The 16,406-nt window shown below is 35.2% G+C and overlaps 1 protein-coding gene across 3 annotated transcripts in view; it reads right to left on the minus strand.

Moving 5' to 3' along the window:
- Window positions 1-540: 540 nt before the first annotated feature.
- Window positions 541-16,406, minus strand: part of LOC135684905 (uncharacterized) — a 50,449-nt gene continuing 34,583 nt past the window's right edge. For all 3 annotated transcript variants that reach the window (XM_089115524.1, XM_089115526.1, XM_089115525.1), the window contains exons 9-16: window positions 11,320-11,477; window positions 10,815-10,977; window positions 10,114-10,194; window positions 7,863-8,008; window positions 5,849-6,009; window positions 4,569-4,661; window positions 3,134-3,266; window positions 541-1,150 (exon numbers count right to left, since the gene is read on the minus strand). In XM_089115524.1, the coding sequence (XP_088971650.1) occupies window positions 1,033-1,150; window positions 3,134-3,266; window positions 4,569-4,661; window positions 5,849-6,009; window positions 7,863-8,008; window positions 10,114-10,194; window positions 10,815-10,977; window positions 11,320-11,477 (1,053 nt within the window). In that variant the 3' untranslated portion in view covers window positions 541-1,032. The remainder of the gene's footprint in view (window positions 1,151-3,133; window positions 3,267-4,568; window positions 4,662-5,848; window positions 6,010-7,862; window positions 8,009-10,113; window positions 10,195-10,814; window positions 10,978-11,319; window positions 11,478-16,406) is intronic.

Below are 16,406 nucleotides of genomic sequence, written 5' to 3' on the forward strand. Positions count from 1 at the left end.
GGCCCCACCCTGTGTTTCGGATTTTCAAGGGTTCTCAACGGGCTGCGGAGAAGATGGGGTGGCGGCGGGAGTGCGGAGGAGAAAAGAAGTGAACAGAGAAAGTTGTTTTCATACTAAAATAAACCTATAGAATACTAGAACAAACAAGAGAATTTTTAAAAATCACTTAAAAGCTAAAAATCTAGGGGTCATCTTAGAACGAAGATTTAGCACCCACAACATGATAATATCATGCTTCCTTGAATAAAGCAAATTATAATCACCAGCTCTAAGTCTATTGCCATTTTGCTAAATTTTCGAAAAGCATTGTTGTGCTCTGATTAGGAAGAAAGAAAAAAAAGGCCCTCACAACGGGCAAACCCTAGAGCTTCTAGTAGCTTAATAAACGCCATTTCCCATATGCTTATTCAATAAAATCTTGTCAGCAAACTAATCCCCTGAGTTCCAAGAAACAAGGTTTGATTCTTACTATAAAGGTTCAGGTATTTGATAAAAAATACGATTAAGTACGATAAATACGCGATAAAGAAATTCTCACCATCACAATGATTAATCGCTCTATCTCTGTTTTATCAATTTTAGCTACCATAAGATATGACAAATAAATATAGAAAATACTACAAGAGTAATTTCTCATTCCATACAGAGTATTATTGAAATTAATAAAAGTGCTTTTAGGAGTCTAGTATTAAATTTTTAAGCTTTTATGATCTTATATGCATCAGAAGAAAGGGGTGGGAGAGGGGGAATATAATTGCTTTGAGCACTAAACAATTTTCAAGCTGAATGTGTTATGATGCAGAAGAAAACTATTCAAGTTAGAGATTCAGGTCCAGTCTGGCGAACTTGCCTTTAAACAGCCAGCGAACGTCTTTTCATCGGGCATTTTTTTGCAATTCTAACACATCTGATAGATAAGTTAACAATAAATCAGGGAATAATGAAATTATCACAAAATCCAAATCAACTTTCGTTGGAATACATCTTATTTCTTCAAGCTTGGTGTATTCCGCAGATAATGTTGTTTTCATTTTAACAGCTTTTCTCGGCCAATCTTGCTGAGTTTATCTCCCACTGTGTGTGCCACTGGCGCAGGTTCATGCCCTCTTCTTTGATCCACGGGACTAAAAACTGGGCAGGTTGGTCCCACCTTAAAACAAAAAACTACATAATTAGAATAGGCTTAGCAGGGAACCAACATAAGTAGGTGTCGTGTTACCCCTTTAACACTGTCCAACGCGAGTTTGAACCGTGACAAAATTCAGGCCGTTGTCCTTCCTTTGACATTTGCACTGTCGTACAGAAACGAATTTAATCTGCTTTCTGTAGTGTAACGGTCCTGAATCAGCTACGAAAGTGGGCTCATTTTGTACCGTCGCAGTTCCGTTTTTTAACGGGCCAGTGTAAGCACCTATCCTAGATCATGTCGGTACGGATTCGCTATTAGGTCGTAAGTATGAGTGTTTTTGACGCTGAGAAGTTGTCTCCCGATGCAAGCCTTGGCTAGATATAGCGATTTTCTACCCTGAAAGTAAACCGTGAGGCAAAGCTGACGCTTATCCGTGCAAGCAAAATTCAAATGAAGATTTTTGCAACAAATTCAAGGCATTGGTTTACGAAATACAGCCTTTTTAACCCGGCTCTACAAATTGTCGACGTACAGTGTAAACGGAACGGCTAAACGAAAAAGTTCGAAATCGAGACAGTGCAAACACTTGAAATTGCCCAGTGACATTGTAAACGAGGTTTCAGTATGCTTGAAATGATCAAAAGCTTCTTCAAATAGCATTTCACAAAATTCTCGGGAATAGGACACGTACACAATCAATTCAAGTTTTCAAAAAATATTCTTGACTTTCCACGTGTCATAGTAACACTGCTTCTCGTGATTAGCTAGTCTTTTCATGACTAGTCATAGTCTAAAACTTTATACACAAATAATGTCAAAAATGAATTTTCTTCTGTATCATAAAAACAGATAGCTGAAACGAACAGTTGAATTTTCCTGAAATTTTGACAATTGGATTTTGTTTGCTATAGATGATCGGAAGTTTGTCATTTTGGCAAAAGGTTTTTACACTTATTGGTGAACAGATTTAAAATACAAAAGGACCTACACTCGGTATGAGGGCATCTAGAGAGTAAAAACGGAGCGAAGGGAAAATTTCCAAGATTTTCTGGCTCCTTATCACACATGGACAGTTGTGATCTCGTAAGACAATCACTTATGCGTTCACTACATATAAAAATGAAGAGAGAGAGAGAAAGCACATTAAAAGCATGAAGACTGATAGTGGCAGGAAGTATTCAGAGTGTAAAGAGGCTCATATAGAACATATCCACTTTACCCTTTCTGGTTGCGTTATTGGATTGCATTTCTTAAGGGACTAAGAGCATTTCAAGCTCTATTTCTGTCTGGTTTTCGCATTAAAGACGACGAAATAAATGAGCTCAGTGCTATCGCAATATTTTTATTGGGAAACTTAATAAATCTAAACTATTCTGAGCGTGAACTATTACGTTACCTAATAAATCTTATATGCGCAAGAGTTTAAACAAAGGTAGTAATAAATGTATGGGCATGTGAAATTAAATTTCGCACCAAGACAAATCATTACGAAATATGAGTTAGTAACTTGAGACCGTGAGAGACAAGAATTCATAATGCTTTTTTACTGAAGGAATGCACCAGGTTAAGTTTAAAGTTTCAAGTTTAATTCTGCTCGTAATTAACTGGCTCTACAAAAGAAATTCGAAGTTTGCCTCACTTAAAACCGTATCAGTAAAGTCACGCTGGGCTTCAGTAAAGAGATGCGTTTCGTAAATCTCTTTGATTTTTAGAGAAATTCGATTTCAAGCTATCGCAATCAGGAGACCATTTTACAACTCTTCAATGTAAATGTAGTTTTTCATTTGCTTATCTAGGTGACTAAGAAAGGAGAACATCGCTTGCTAATGTTCTTTCTTCAGAATCGCTAATTTGCTTCAAAGAAGAAAGAGTTATAGCAAACGTTTCCTATCAAAGTTTACTAAATATTATTTCAATACCGAGAACATCAGGTGCCTCCGAAATACGAATAATAAAAAACATCAATGACATGAGAATTAAAAAGGAATTACCAAAAGCACTTACCATGTGTTGGTCAGCTTTCCTAAATCCAAACACTCCTTAAGTGCATCTGTAGCATTTAAAAAACTGCCTCTTAGAACAGAAAGCGTTTGTCGCCTTTTAGATTCGGTTTGGTCAACCATCGTTTTACATTGATCTGTTGAGGAAAAGCAGAGTGAGGGTAAACAAACCAAGGAAGAAAGATTTTGAATAACAAGCAAAATAAATGTTGAATAAGATTCCTAGATGGAAAAATATGCAGAATGCAAGTAAATGCACGACTGAGTTTGTGATGTACGACTGTTTGAAGAGATTTTTGAAACAGATCCCCATTTTGATTGTGAAAGCGTTCAGTAAATTTCATATAAACTTCGAAAGTGGTGAGTCATCATCATCATCATCATGAAAGGGAGTCTAGGCATTTGAGACTAGTTTCTCAAAGGGTAATACACGTACTAAACACAAAAAGAAACAATAAAATACGAAAAAGTTCCCACATGCAAGGGTCAACGTACTAATGAAACTCGAATAAGCTTTTTGTGCTGCAACAGTAAGACTTGCATGAAAAAGGAGCATTATGCTGAACATTGAAAGAAAATTTTTACCAAATGTCACACATGGTTTGAAACGTCCAATGATGACAAAAATATTTCCGGGAATATTCCATAAGGTAATCGAAGATAAGAGAGCCGGTGCGCGTGATTGGCTTTTAGTTTGAACAATCAACGCCCATTGGCCATTCACATTATTGGGTACATGATTCGCAAGCACCTTAATAAAAAACGGCCTTGCTTGCATAATTGATTCAAAAACTCTTCTGTCCTACTTTAGATAGCCGAGTGAGTTTTGTCAAATGTATGAAGCACAATGGGTCTGAATATTGCGATTTTAAAAAACGCCAAATTTCTCCTGAAAATCTATTTGAAGAAAAATGAATTAGGTGTACTAAATTGGAGTGATGCTTTGTTGACAATTTCAGGTCATATGTGAATAGAAAGTTTTAGCTTCTTTTCTATAAAGCAAAAAGTCTAGATGAAAAATTACCAGGTTTTGATGTACAGAATGATTACAAAGAAATGTAATTTATAGAAAGCTGTTAATCATTCTGTTAGTGATAAATATAAAAAAGTAATGGATTGTACGCCTAGATTAGCTGAAAATTGCTGTCTATGTGGCACTTGAAACGTAATCTGTTAGACATATGCCATACGGCATAATAAGGCAAATGTAAATGGATTGAACCAAATGCAAATAGGGCAATAATTTGTAGAGAGTAAATTGAAAGTCGTTTAGTTTATTGTTTAAGTAGAGTAATCAAACTCAAATCGTTTAAATGATGTTTAAATGAATGAAATCAAATCGATGGCGGTGGTACCAAATTTTTGAAGCTAAAAATTAGCTCGAGTTTATTGCAATGAAAATAGATGAAAAGTGAATTGATTAAGGATGTCTCACCCACCTTGCATTCTCGCAAGCTTCTTAATGAATTCGTCATACACTATTTCTTCATCATGACTCACTTGCAGCTTGCGCTGATTATTTGACTCAATTTCTGAAAAGAAAAATTAATAACCAGTAACAAGCTACTCCAAATAGAACTTTTATTTCCTATCGTGCATTCTATAAGTCAATTAGCCGTTAGTAGAGAGCGAATCATTGGCAATTTCATCCGATCCACAAATAGGAACAATGCCTGCCAAAGTACTGGTACACGGAGTGAACACGAAATTTTCAAAACTTTATTGCGAAGAATACAGGAAAATTCCATTTGGGTCTAGGGCTCCGAGACACATGGTGAAAAGGCTCGTCATATTTGGCGTTTCCGACATCCATTCATACTACGCCCTCTAAATTGATGGTATGATGTGAGTGCGGAGCATGAGGTAGGGAGGTTCTCTCCCTCGAGTATTTATAACTATATATACATTATAGTCTTACAGTTGTTTCAAGACATGTTTCTCTCTCTGTCATACCACTAAGTCCCGCCCAAATCACAACAAACTTCGTTACTATTCTTTTTTCCCCTTTACACTGTGCTGCTTGCACGTTTCTACAATTCATTGATAAATTTTTCACTCTTTTGTTCATTGAATACGAACTTGCTGCCAAATAATTACAGAAAAACCGTATATTCACGAAATCTACTCCTCCACCATTTTGGGCGTACGCGCATTATTGGTGCTCTCTGTTGCAGTCTGGGTAAGCTGATCGGGCGCATTTTGCTACGTCTCCAGATGCCAAAACAAGTACAACAGTTAAAATTATTGTTGTGCAATGAAAAACAAATACCTAGCGCATTTATATCAAAACTAATGAGGAAAATTGTGACATCAACCATCGTACTTATAGTTTTATGAAATGTTTAATTTTCCAATCAGATGATATTTATGAGCAAGCAACATTTAGATGACAACACCGACGCAAATGCAATACAAAACAGTGGGCAATGGGCAGCACATCGAGAATTTTAATTACTAAATTACAAGTACAGCTTTGCGTAACTGATGATGATTGCATTAACCGCTAAACTCGGAGTCATAACTTAGAACCGTCCTGTTCTATACATCAAAAGCGAGTACAGTTCTGCCTGTACGGCCACGAGCATTTTATGACAAACAAGCACACAGTAATTTCAATTTGCTGACACATCTGTGCTTTATAGAAATATTCGAAGAATATTGCTTTGAGCATTGAAATTTGTCCTGTACCTGGTGGTTTGGATTATAACAATTCACCTACCTTTCTCTTTTAGTTCTTTTATCTTAAAAATAAGTTCTTCAGGAGCAAAATAGCTCTTAACTTTTAAAGCATCTACCATTTGCTTCACCAAACGGCTTGCATTGTTCTCATTGCATTCTTGCTGATGAATTGACAGACTTTCATACGGCACTCTTGATCCACTACAGCAAAAAGCGAAAAATCATCAAAATGAATAAAATGAATTTACAGTAGTTCGAGCTCAATTTTTCTTATTTCGAACATAGTTCACACAAAACTAAGAAGAACATTGCTGAAGAACATTTCGGAATTTCAAGATTACCAATACATTTAGCTAAATGAGACAAAAATAGATGTTTCTTCCATTTGATTTAAAAACAAAGTATGCTTAAATTCATCTGAATATTTGCAAGTTACCACTTGTATATGTTCAATGTTATGGCAAGTAATTTGCTATAGTTTTGGATTTTAAAGACTAGAGCTGAGCTGAAAAATGAAATACTCTGAATCACGGTAAGAAAAGTTTCTCATAAACAGAGAAGAGAACTATATCTAAAAAAAGAAAACAAAAGAACAAATTCTGGCAATAAAAAGGATCTTAGGTAAACAGGCTTGCAGAACAACTACCCATGGACCATTAAAGAAGAACAGTATTCATTCAAAATCTGGATTTCCGAGAATTCTTAAAAATTTGTAGTAAACAGCAATTCAAAAGATGCCGAAATTCCAACACTAATGAAGAAACGATTACAATATATGTCGAGCTGAGCCAGATAAAAGGAAATCGAAAGAGGATTCGTGCAATAAATAATCCTTGATCCTTGAGTTAAAAACAAATTTAAATCTTAAATGAAAAAATTAATTATTTATTTGGAAATAACGTGAAATACAAGGTTTCATTGAATAAAAGACAGCAAAGTAAGGAAGAAAAAATAAGATGTTTATAAGTGTTTTATCACTTCAATCAAGCTGTCACTAAAAACTGTACATAATTATGACGTAAAGCCATGCTAGCTTGCTCACGAAATACAATATTTAATAAAAGACTGCAGGATGCCACTTGCTTTTCGCAAGTATGCTGTCAGATTACATGCAATAGAATCCATCTCTTCTTTAATAGCTTTATACTGCTCTTAATTTCTTCTAAGCAGTAAAGTAAAAATGACGTCATTATAAAATTACCTAATATATCTTGCTCACAAATGTTGATTATCAGTTTCGGAAGGCTTTAAATGGAACTGATAAACAGCGCATTACGCATACCAAAGATTTATGTTATGGAAAAGATTAATTTGAGGCTTGCCAAATTAAAATTATGCCTCTCATTTCACGTACACAAGTTGAATTCCCAAAGACGATAAAATTCAGCCACACTGTTCACACAAAACATGAACCAGCTGTTATAACGTATATCTCGACATATACTTAACTATTGGTTAGAGATAAACCACTATAAGATAATAGGGGGCAGTCATTACAAGATAAGACGATCACTTTTACCAACGCACAAGAAACCGTTGTGATGACGTAAAGTATTGTGGACTGGAACCTAGAGACGATCTATTGCTTTGTTAAAGGGGGCGTATTTAGTTTTGGTTGAAAGCTCATGTAAGAGAGTTGATGTTTTTGCTGTGGTGTAGAGATTCATTAAAGATTTGTTTGTAAAAGGAAAGATCTAGAAAACTGCAAGTTTGTTGTGTTTATCTATCACTTCTTGACACCGTCTATAAGAGACGAAGGGAACCCCTTGAAAATATATCTTTTATTCTTGGTAGCTTATGGTGCGTTTTGTGTTTCCAAAAAGGAACTTAGAATTTAGTAAAGACTTTGGGAAAGTTTTGGTACTAAAATCAACAAAAAATTGGAAAATGTGAGCTAACCTCGCGCTTAGTTCCTAAAAGAAAAAAACATAATGAAATACGTAAGATGGTTAAGTGCTACTCAATTGTCATTCTCTCTCGTGCTTACAATGTCAGAATGATCAGCAGCAAACACACTTGTCAGTGGTTTTTACTTGAGAGAAGAAAAGACTTACTTTTGCAGCTCAACAGATTCTAGTTGGGCCAATTGTAAAGACGAAAACAATTCTAGCTCCAATGAATGCTTCTGTTTTATCTCGTCCACTGTGGAATCAATCTCTTTACCAAGAAGGGTTATCTGATTTTTCACGTATGAAAGAAGCTATAAAGAAAATAAAAGGAGGAAATTTTATCAAAACTGTAGCTAAGTGGTGTTGTGTCGGCCTTATGAGGCATGTTACTGATCCTGAAGCGCACAGTCATTTGATTGGTTAATGAAATTAATGACATCCAATCAAATCAATAACATCCAAGCCAAATGGGTCACAAGCTAACGATTCAGATTCTAGCTGGATTGTGCCTAACTCTAACGGCCTGTCCAAACTTGTGTGAATGTTGGCTGGTGAAAATTCAACAACAAGGCAGATTAGCAGATTACCAAAACGATCATTTTTACCATATGAAGTATTAAAGGCATATAAATCTAACAGCGTGGAAAATAAACGGTTTTATTCTTGAATAGATTCCAAAATAACTCCAAATTAAGTAATAATACTAGTTTTTTCAACTCCTTTCTCGCGAAACTTTACCTTGAAAATTAGAAGTCAAAAACGTCGGATAATTCCATTTTCGGAGAACTTCACTAGCAAATATCCAGACTTTCAGATTTCCAGGCAAATATAGCGAACAGCCGCTATAACTAAATCTTATCTTATCTACGTTTGCATGTCACGACTGAATATTATTTTGGAACCTTTGAACCTAAAAGTGCGGCCCTAAAAATTTCGACCAAAGTATTTAGCTGACATTTAGTCAACTATTGTCGTTCATTAAAATGTAAATACACCATTAAAAATTGAGTACTTTGATGTTTTATTCCAAGAAACAGGAAGAGCCTTGCTCCTGTTTTGATAAGACTGGGTTTAAGGGAAAATAATTCATCGGCAGACTACTTAAACTTAAAAAAAGTAGGAAAGAATTACAGTTATAGCTGTTAAACTACTGCGAACTTAATTCGATTCAGATGCCTTTCATAAAAATGCAATCGAAAACATCGGCTGTAATCTGATTAACTTTGTGGATAATCTTGGGATGGTCACAATTTCGGGATAATTTTGATACTAATATTGAAGATCAGTTGATATCATTACGTTTCTTTCTGAGTCTAACATAAACCAATGACTTTAACCACAAATAAATTGCTAGTGAAAAGAGTCGTTAGGGGATATAACCCAAGGTTGAGCATAAGGGAATCAAAAGCTGGCTTTGACAATCACTATCTTAATAATTCTCCATGGAAGCATGTTAAGGCAAATATAACAGAGGGTATCATTCACTGATGGATCATTCTTCGTGTTAGAATGAGAAAACCTCTATTTGTGTCCTTACTACCGCAAATTGAGGATAAAGCATATTAAATTGGAACTCAGATATTCTTAAATCTCAAAAAGTCATTATGATAAGCTTTGATATGTCTTTATCTTACTAAACACAGAAACGAAACCAATGATCGTGCAAACCAAATCTTCATCCTTGATGTTTATTAAGGCAGGCGCTGTGTTTTTCTTTTTCCAAATAATGGTGATAATCAAAATGTAAGCAAAAATTTATATTCAAGTGAGGAACGGTTTTTTGCAGACTTTAAATTATCAAGTTGACGTTCAGGAGATTATAAAGCAGGAGAGTAGCATATGGTGTTACTACGGCCAGTGCTGGAGTTCCAGCTTTCTCCAAGTTAGAGGCAGCAAATCTACAAGGAATTGCACATCTTACATTTGCTCCAGAATCATTGGGCTCTTACTTCTTAACCCTGGTCTTTGCAAAGTAAAAAAGTAAAATCGTATAGCAAGCTAATCAACGTATTAATTACTTCGACTAAAATTCTAACTTGCTCGTTTACTAAGACCATTCTTCTTTTGGAAAAATACCCCTTTAATTGAAACCCAGTCTATTTCCCTACATATGCCCCTCTAGCTTTCAAACTCAGATAGGGGCTTATACATATAAACTGCGCTAAAGAGTTTAGAGTTTAATTTTTTCATAGCATCTCATAGCATCGGCCTCCATTAAAATTTCAAAAATTTCGTGAGTTAAGGAATGGGACAATTAATTTCTTTAGGAACAAAGCGAACATTCAACCCATAATTTCCCACACCTTACAGAGTAGATACTTGATGTAATTGAGAAGACTTATAAGTGTATACGCTCAGTCAATACCAATAATCAAACGAAAGCTAACAAATAAAAACACAAAGCGTAAACGAAAACCTCATTTTGTTGCACTTCAAGTTGATTTCTTGCCCTTCCGTTTTGTTTCACAAGCGTCTGTATCATCATCTGTTTTCTTTGCTAAGGAAATTGTAAAAAATATTCGATGTAGTAAATTACTGAATATGGTACAATTACTCTGTCATGTATGAGTGAAAAGCTGTTGATGGTAGGGTTGTCTCTGAAGATATTGACTTTGAAACGATACCAGCTAGAAATAACAAAAAATTTCGCTCCCCACACCTGACTAGAACAAGCAAAGACTATCTTAAAATTGAAATTTAACACCAGTCTCTAGGCCTAATTAATTATAAAAATGATCAATATCAGATAATAAAGAAGCGCCAATACGATGACATTTAAAGATTTGCAATATAAATTTAAATAGAACAGAACACACCAAAAAACTAAATCAGCACAGCAAGAAAAGTTCTGTCTTTGAGGGTGATTGAAAGAAAGTCATCCAACTAAACGAAAGGCCTTTATTTCCAAATGATGGTGAAATGAGATATGAGACAGTAAAATATCCAATGTTTTAAATAAAGACCAAGTATTTTCAGCTTTTTGTTCGACATTAAAAATGCCGGAGAAAATTAATTAGTGGAAACATAACAAAAATATACCAAATTAGTTTTGATCCCCTCATGACTCTCTGTCAAAAACTAAAATTCAATAACAATTGTTAGAAAAAGATTTCTTACGGCTGTTTTCTCAAATTCTTGGATCTTTCTATATTTTGCAAGTAATGATTCTTCGGCTTTCCTTTTCGTCTCTCTTTGGCTTGTGACGTAATTTATCAACTCTTTTGTGTATGAAATTGCCGCCTCGATACCATACAACTCTGTTTCCAGGTCAAGAACTCTCCTATCGAAAACGAAAATAGATACTAAGTCGTGCAAATATGATGCTTGCTTGGCTCATTAAGCAGCGTTTTTGTAAATTGTGGGTTATGTTGCAAAAAGCTATAAAATGACTCCTAGCTCTAGGTCTAAATTATATTGACTCGAGTCCTACCAAAGTATGGAGAAAAGCAAAAATTCTTTTAGCTCTTGCAAAAAATTGTTTCACTAATTTGTAAATTCCTAAAGTAACATCTAATTTGAATATCAGGTAAATGCTAACTAAGTTTATCATGAAAGGAACGACTTGAGACTCAACCTGTTATGGCATAATGTTCAAAATGCACACAAAAAAGTAAAAGAAAACCTCTGCAAATTGATCTCTTTCGATTTAGTGCCATACTGCTTTTGAAGGACATTGTTGAGGATTTGCTGAGCCCTTTCAAACCTTTTCTTTTCTTTCCAAATATCATTCTTTGCTTTCTCGGATTCCACGAATCTCTGAAAATGGGCGGAATGGCCTTGCTGAAAATAAAAAATCCATTGATGGGATTGATAAGCGAGTATTGGAATTTCAATCTAAAGAACTGTTTTGCAAAACCTGAATAAAACAAATAAGATAAAGATTTGAGGCTGAAAATAAGTAAAGAATTAGAATAAACAGAATGGCAGCACAAGGTGAACAGCCGTGATGAAGACCAATGCAAACAAAGGGTTTCAAGTACCACGCCAAAACCTCGCCTTTTTTAATTCTTTTCTTGGGAGTTTGATTTATTGTCACCCTTTTGATCTTTTTCGTACAAGGTACTTTGTCCGTGGTTATAAAAGACAATACAGGAAAGCTCCTACAAGCTTGAGAAAAATGCTTGCTTGAACGACTAACACAACGACAGCCCAAAATACTACACAATCTATGAATTTGATTAAAAATTGGTTCCTTGAAAACAAGTGCGAATGTTTTTTTTGCAGTAAGTAATCTGTCTAATGCAATCCTTGAACTTGCTTTCTGTTAGTCCTAGTTAGTGTATGTTCACTTTTGTAACAACTAACATTAAAGAATCTATACAATACAATTTTCTTTAACCTGCTGTCGTCTCATTTTGGACAGACTGAATGCTTTTCATCATATTCAGAGCCTTCATCACATTTGAATTGGCTAACCTCAAATCGAGCGTCTTGTTTTACCTCAAAGAACGTCTTGTTTTACTAACTTGCGCAAGCGCGGGGCCCAGCTCTCATTGTGTTCATATGAGATCACTATCCCACATATCAGCCCGCAATTCTTTAGTTACAGAATTGACCCACGGTTTGCCCCAGAGTTCTGCATTGTAAACTGCAGAGTGCTTGGAACTATCGAGCATCGAATGGAAATTGGCGTGGCAAGAAAAACCACTGAGACATGTGCAATAATCTAGCATAGAACGAATGTGTATAAAGGAATCATGAAGTCAATTAATGAATAAACGAAGGCAAAATTCTTGAGTATCAGGTGTCCTTTACGTGAAATATAAGAAAATAATTGGATAGGTGGAAAACCAATAGGGATCAAAACACAATAGTTATTGTTTTTATAAAGATTTAAAGAAGGAGAAAGAAATGTAAAACCAGATGTGATTAATCAAATCAGCTGATGGGGAGGAAAGATCACGAGAGTATCTTCAATGAACGAGCACGAGAGAATCTTGGGAATTCGTGATCATAAAAAGGTAGATGAAAAGAACAGGGGCATATTATCATGGTGATTATCGTTTGACATAGGGCCTAAACTGCCTATTACCATTAGAAAAAGCTTAGAATGGATTCCTTGCATTTATCTCTAAATATGTTGATGTAGCTAATAAACATTTTCCAAGTAAGCTTTTTTAAAGCTTAAAGCCCATCCCCTCGGCTTGATACAATATATTTGAGAGGTCTCCAAAAAAATTCGGTCCACATTCCCCATTTTGAGATCTCGTTAAGCATTTACACTGTAATTGTTTTGTCATACCTCATAACTTTGGTGGCCAGTGTGAGGTGAAAACCTTGCTTGTACGGGGCCCCTGTCATAAGACCCTGACGTTACGTCATGTTCACCTCGTAATAATACCACAAAACGAAGTATGAGAACAGGAAGGACTGTTCCTTCAGCTTAATTTTTTCAGATGATCAATTAATTCAATAAATTCAAAACAAATGCAAGCTACCGAGTTGTGAAAGTTTAACTCAACACAGTATGCAAATAATCAAGAAATATGTTTTGCCCTCAATGAGGCTAATTAACAAATTTTTCAATCCAATAGACTTTATTCATGAGATACGTGACTCGTGGGCTTTTTTCAGTACAAAATAAAACTTGAAATATTACAGGGAAACATATGCGAGGCACTATGACCAATGATTATGATGTAGTTGAGGTACTCCTTGTTTTTTGTCAAAACCGTTGCTCATCCATTGCAATGAGAAAATGCGGTTCGAATTTTACAGTGATTAGGTATTGAAATGCAAATTGATAAGATATTAATCTATATTTGAAATAACCAAGCAATTAAGATTTTAATCTGGTAAACATATTTTCATGCGAAAGTTGTAGACAGCAGGAACCTAGAGCTATTTAGGTAGATTGGGGCCCTCAACTGCAGATATAGAGGGAAATGTCTTTAAGGAAGAGAAAGTAAGGGAGAGATTAAAGAACAGTTAATGAGATATTACGAAACAAACTACGTCTACCTAGCCTGTGTTCCAGACCCCTAACTTTCATTCAAGTTAGGGGTCTGGGACACAGGCTACGTCTAACAGACAAACGGTCTAAGAACTTTCGCAAAAAGGCAGAAAATATTTGAATCACTGGTTAGAAGCCTTGGAAAATGTGACACTGTCCCGAACAAAAACATCGGCATAACATATTCCTTAAATAAGACCATTAAGACTGACCAAATAAGATCTATAAAGATCAAGGTCAAAGAATCAAAGATTAAAAAACTTTTAAGAGGGGAACAAAGTTCACAATTGCTGATAAACAGCTAAAACCGCCGGTCAAAAGTAAATTTTTTGAAATGAATGAATTTGGCAAATGCACATGAACACAAAACCACAATGCAGTGTTTGATCAAAATTAACAGACGAGAAAACATCCGAAAATAGAAAAAGGAGATCAGCAATTATCATCAGCTTTGGGTACGGGAGAAACTGACCAACAAAAACATCTTGACCTGTTGTAGAGTTGGAATTTCATGAAGGGGGGGGGGAGCGGGGGGGGGGGGGACGGAGAGAGGATGGGAAGGATGAGAATGGCGTATGGACAATTGCGATCACCGGCAGTCTTAAGTCCATTAAGAACATGACCATATTTGGTGGCATCAAGGGTATTGACCAGAGGTGTTGTCAATTGATAGAGTCAATGAAAGTCTCTATCGTTTTATTCTAGAGTATGCTTAAAAATAAAAAATACGACACCACGACAACGTGTAACTAAAAGATAGCTTTGAGAGGCAAAGGAAACATAAATTAACATACTAATGTTTATATACTGGCGTCCAGTCCTATAGCAGCACCTAAGAGGTGGAGTGGTTCGGATTAGCCCCTCCTTATTAATGCAAAAGAACCTTGCTTATAACATTGATGCATCCCTGCATTTTCTTCGCATTGTTTTGGCAAATAAACAAATGTAAAATCTTTTTTAATTTAAACCATTCAATTTTCAAATGCACACATACCAGGTAAGTTATTAATAAGAGTTTGAATTCGTAATTTTCCCAAATTCATGTTGTTATTCAATATCAACCAAAATATTGGATCAACAGCAAAAATATTTGACTTTGGGGGAAAATGTTGGATTGAAATGTTATCAAAAACATTGGATTAGAGGCAGTTTTTCAGTTTAAGGGGAAAATGCTGGATTGAAATATTATCAAAAACGTTGGATTAGAGGCAGTTTGTCAGTTCCAGGGAAAAATGTTAGATTGAAATATTATCAAAAACATTGGATTAGAAGCAGTTTCTCAGTTCCAGGGGAAAATGTTAGATTGAAATATTATCAAAAACATTGGATTAGAAGCAGTTTCTTAGTTTCAAAAACTTAGTATATATCTCCATACAAATTCGGTTTCAAGGAATCTAGATCAAAACAGCGTCCTTGGCTCTAATTCTTTGCATCTTTCCCGTGCTTTGCCTCTCGCGTCTGGGCAACCACTTAAATAAGTAACCTATGAGATGATTCTGCTCCGTTCCTCTTAACTACATCGGTACATACATTTTAACGTGTACCCATACACAGGTCATTTCCTCCGACGAATTTTGAGCCCAAACAGATATAAATATCTCGTTGTTATGTTTTGACAACTAAAAAATCTTTCTATTATACAACCCACTTAATCAGCAGAAAAATATCGAATCTCGATTATTGAATATATTTTAAGAATGGCTACTAATAAAGAAAAGTACATATCCGGTTGAGGAAATTAAGACATCTTAAATTGCAATCACTCATCAAAGCGGACACTGTTTCTGCAGCTTTCTATAATTAATAAAATATTGCTCGGCTTAATATTTTACACCGATATGTTTTATTACCTCGATTACACAATATCAATTGAGATTGAAACTTAATGGAAGTTGTACCATGAAAGGGTGAGTCTTGGTGAAACAAATTTTCATTTTTGAAGATTGGCAAGAAAGATAAAATATTGCTTAAAGTTTATGCCAACCGCCAGTTTTTTCAAAGCTAAATTGTTTCGTTATTGCTTCGAGACCTGAAGTTACTTATCTCGGGATGTTCAGTGCTCGTTTTTGCAGAGAGTTTCTTATGTAACAATAAGTATATATTAATGACCTATGCATTGTAACCACAATCTCAGTCGATTAAAAATGCGACAATTGTCCCTCTCGATGCCTCTTGGCTATCGACTCGTGGACATCCCTCGAAATAATCTTTTCCATTTAAGTTTTATGCTTTATTGAGGTTTTAAGATCTTGACGTCATCATGAAAGCTAGCCATTCAATTACTGAATAAGTCACTGCTCGTGGCAGTTGACCTTTCGTTGCTGAATGGAGCAAAGAATTCAACTAAATCTGGCAAGTGTAATCTCATTTTAAAAATATATTTCGCTTTCTGTCATCTTAAACATTAACTGTTTTATTGAAAAGTAATCAGAGTCACGTAGGAACATTTATCAGGCCTGAAAAAGAAAGGCGATCGGATAAAAAAGAATGTTGTTTTCAAAGAGTTTAAATCGATTGATTGTGCACGGAATATCAAAATACGTGCTTTAGATGATAAATTTGAAATATACAGAATAACTTTAACTGAAAAGATAAACAGGAACAGTTTATCCATCACTCCAAAGCGAACATTCTGTTCATTCATTTTCATTCATATCTTTGATCCACAAATACCCTATCAGCATAGACAACAAACTATTATAAATTATTTCTCTAACAAAACTCAAATAAAATGTTGCTGCTCTATCAAGGGATCG

The sequence above is a fragment of the Rhopilema esculentum genome, unplaced genomic scaffold, assembly GCF_057945365.1.
Source record: "Rhopilema esculentum isolate cy_ngs unplaced genomic scaffold, ASM5794536v1 HiC_scaffold_34, whole genome shotgun sequence".
Classification (NCBI taxonomy): Eukaryota; Metazoa; Cnidaria; class Scyphozoa; order Rhizostomeae; family Rhizostomatidae; genus Rhopilema; species Rhopilema esculentum.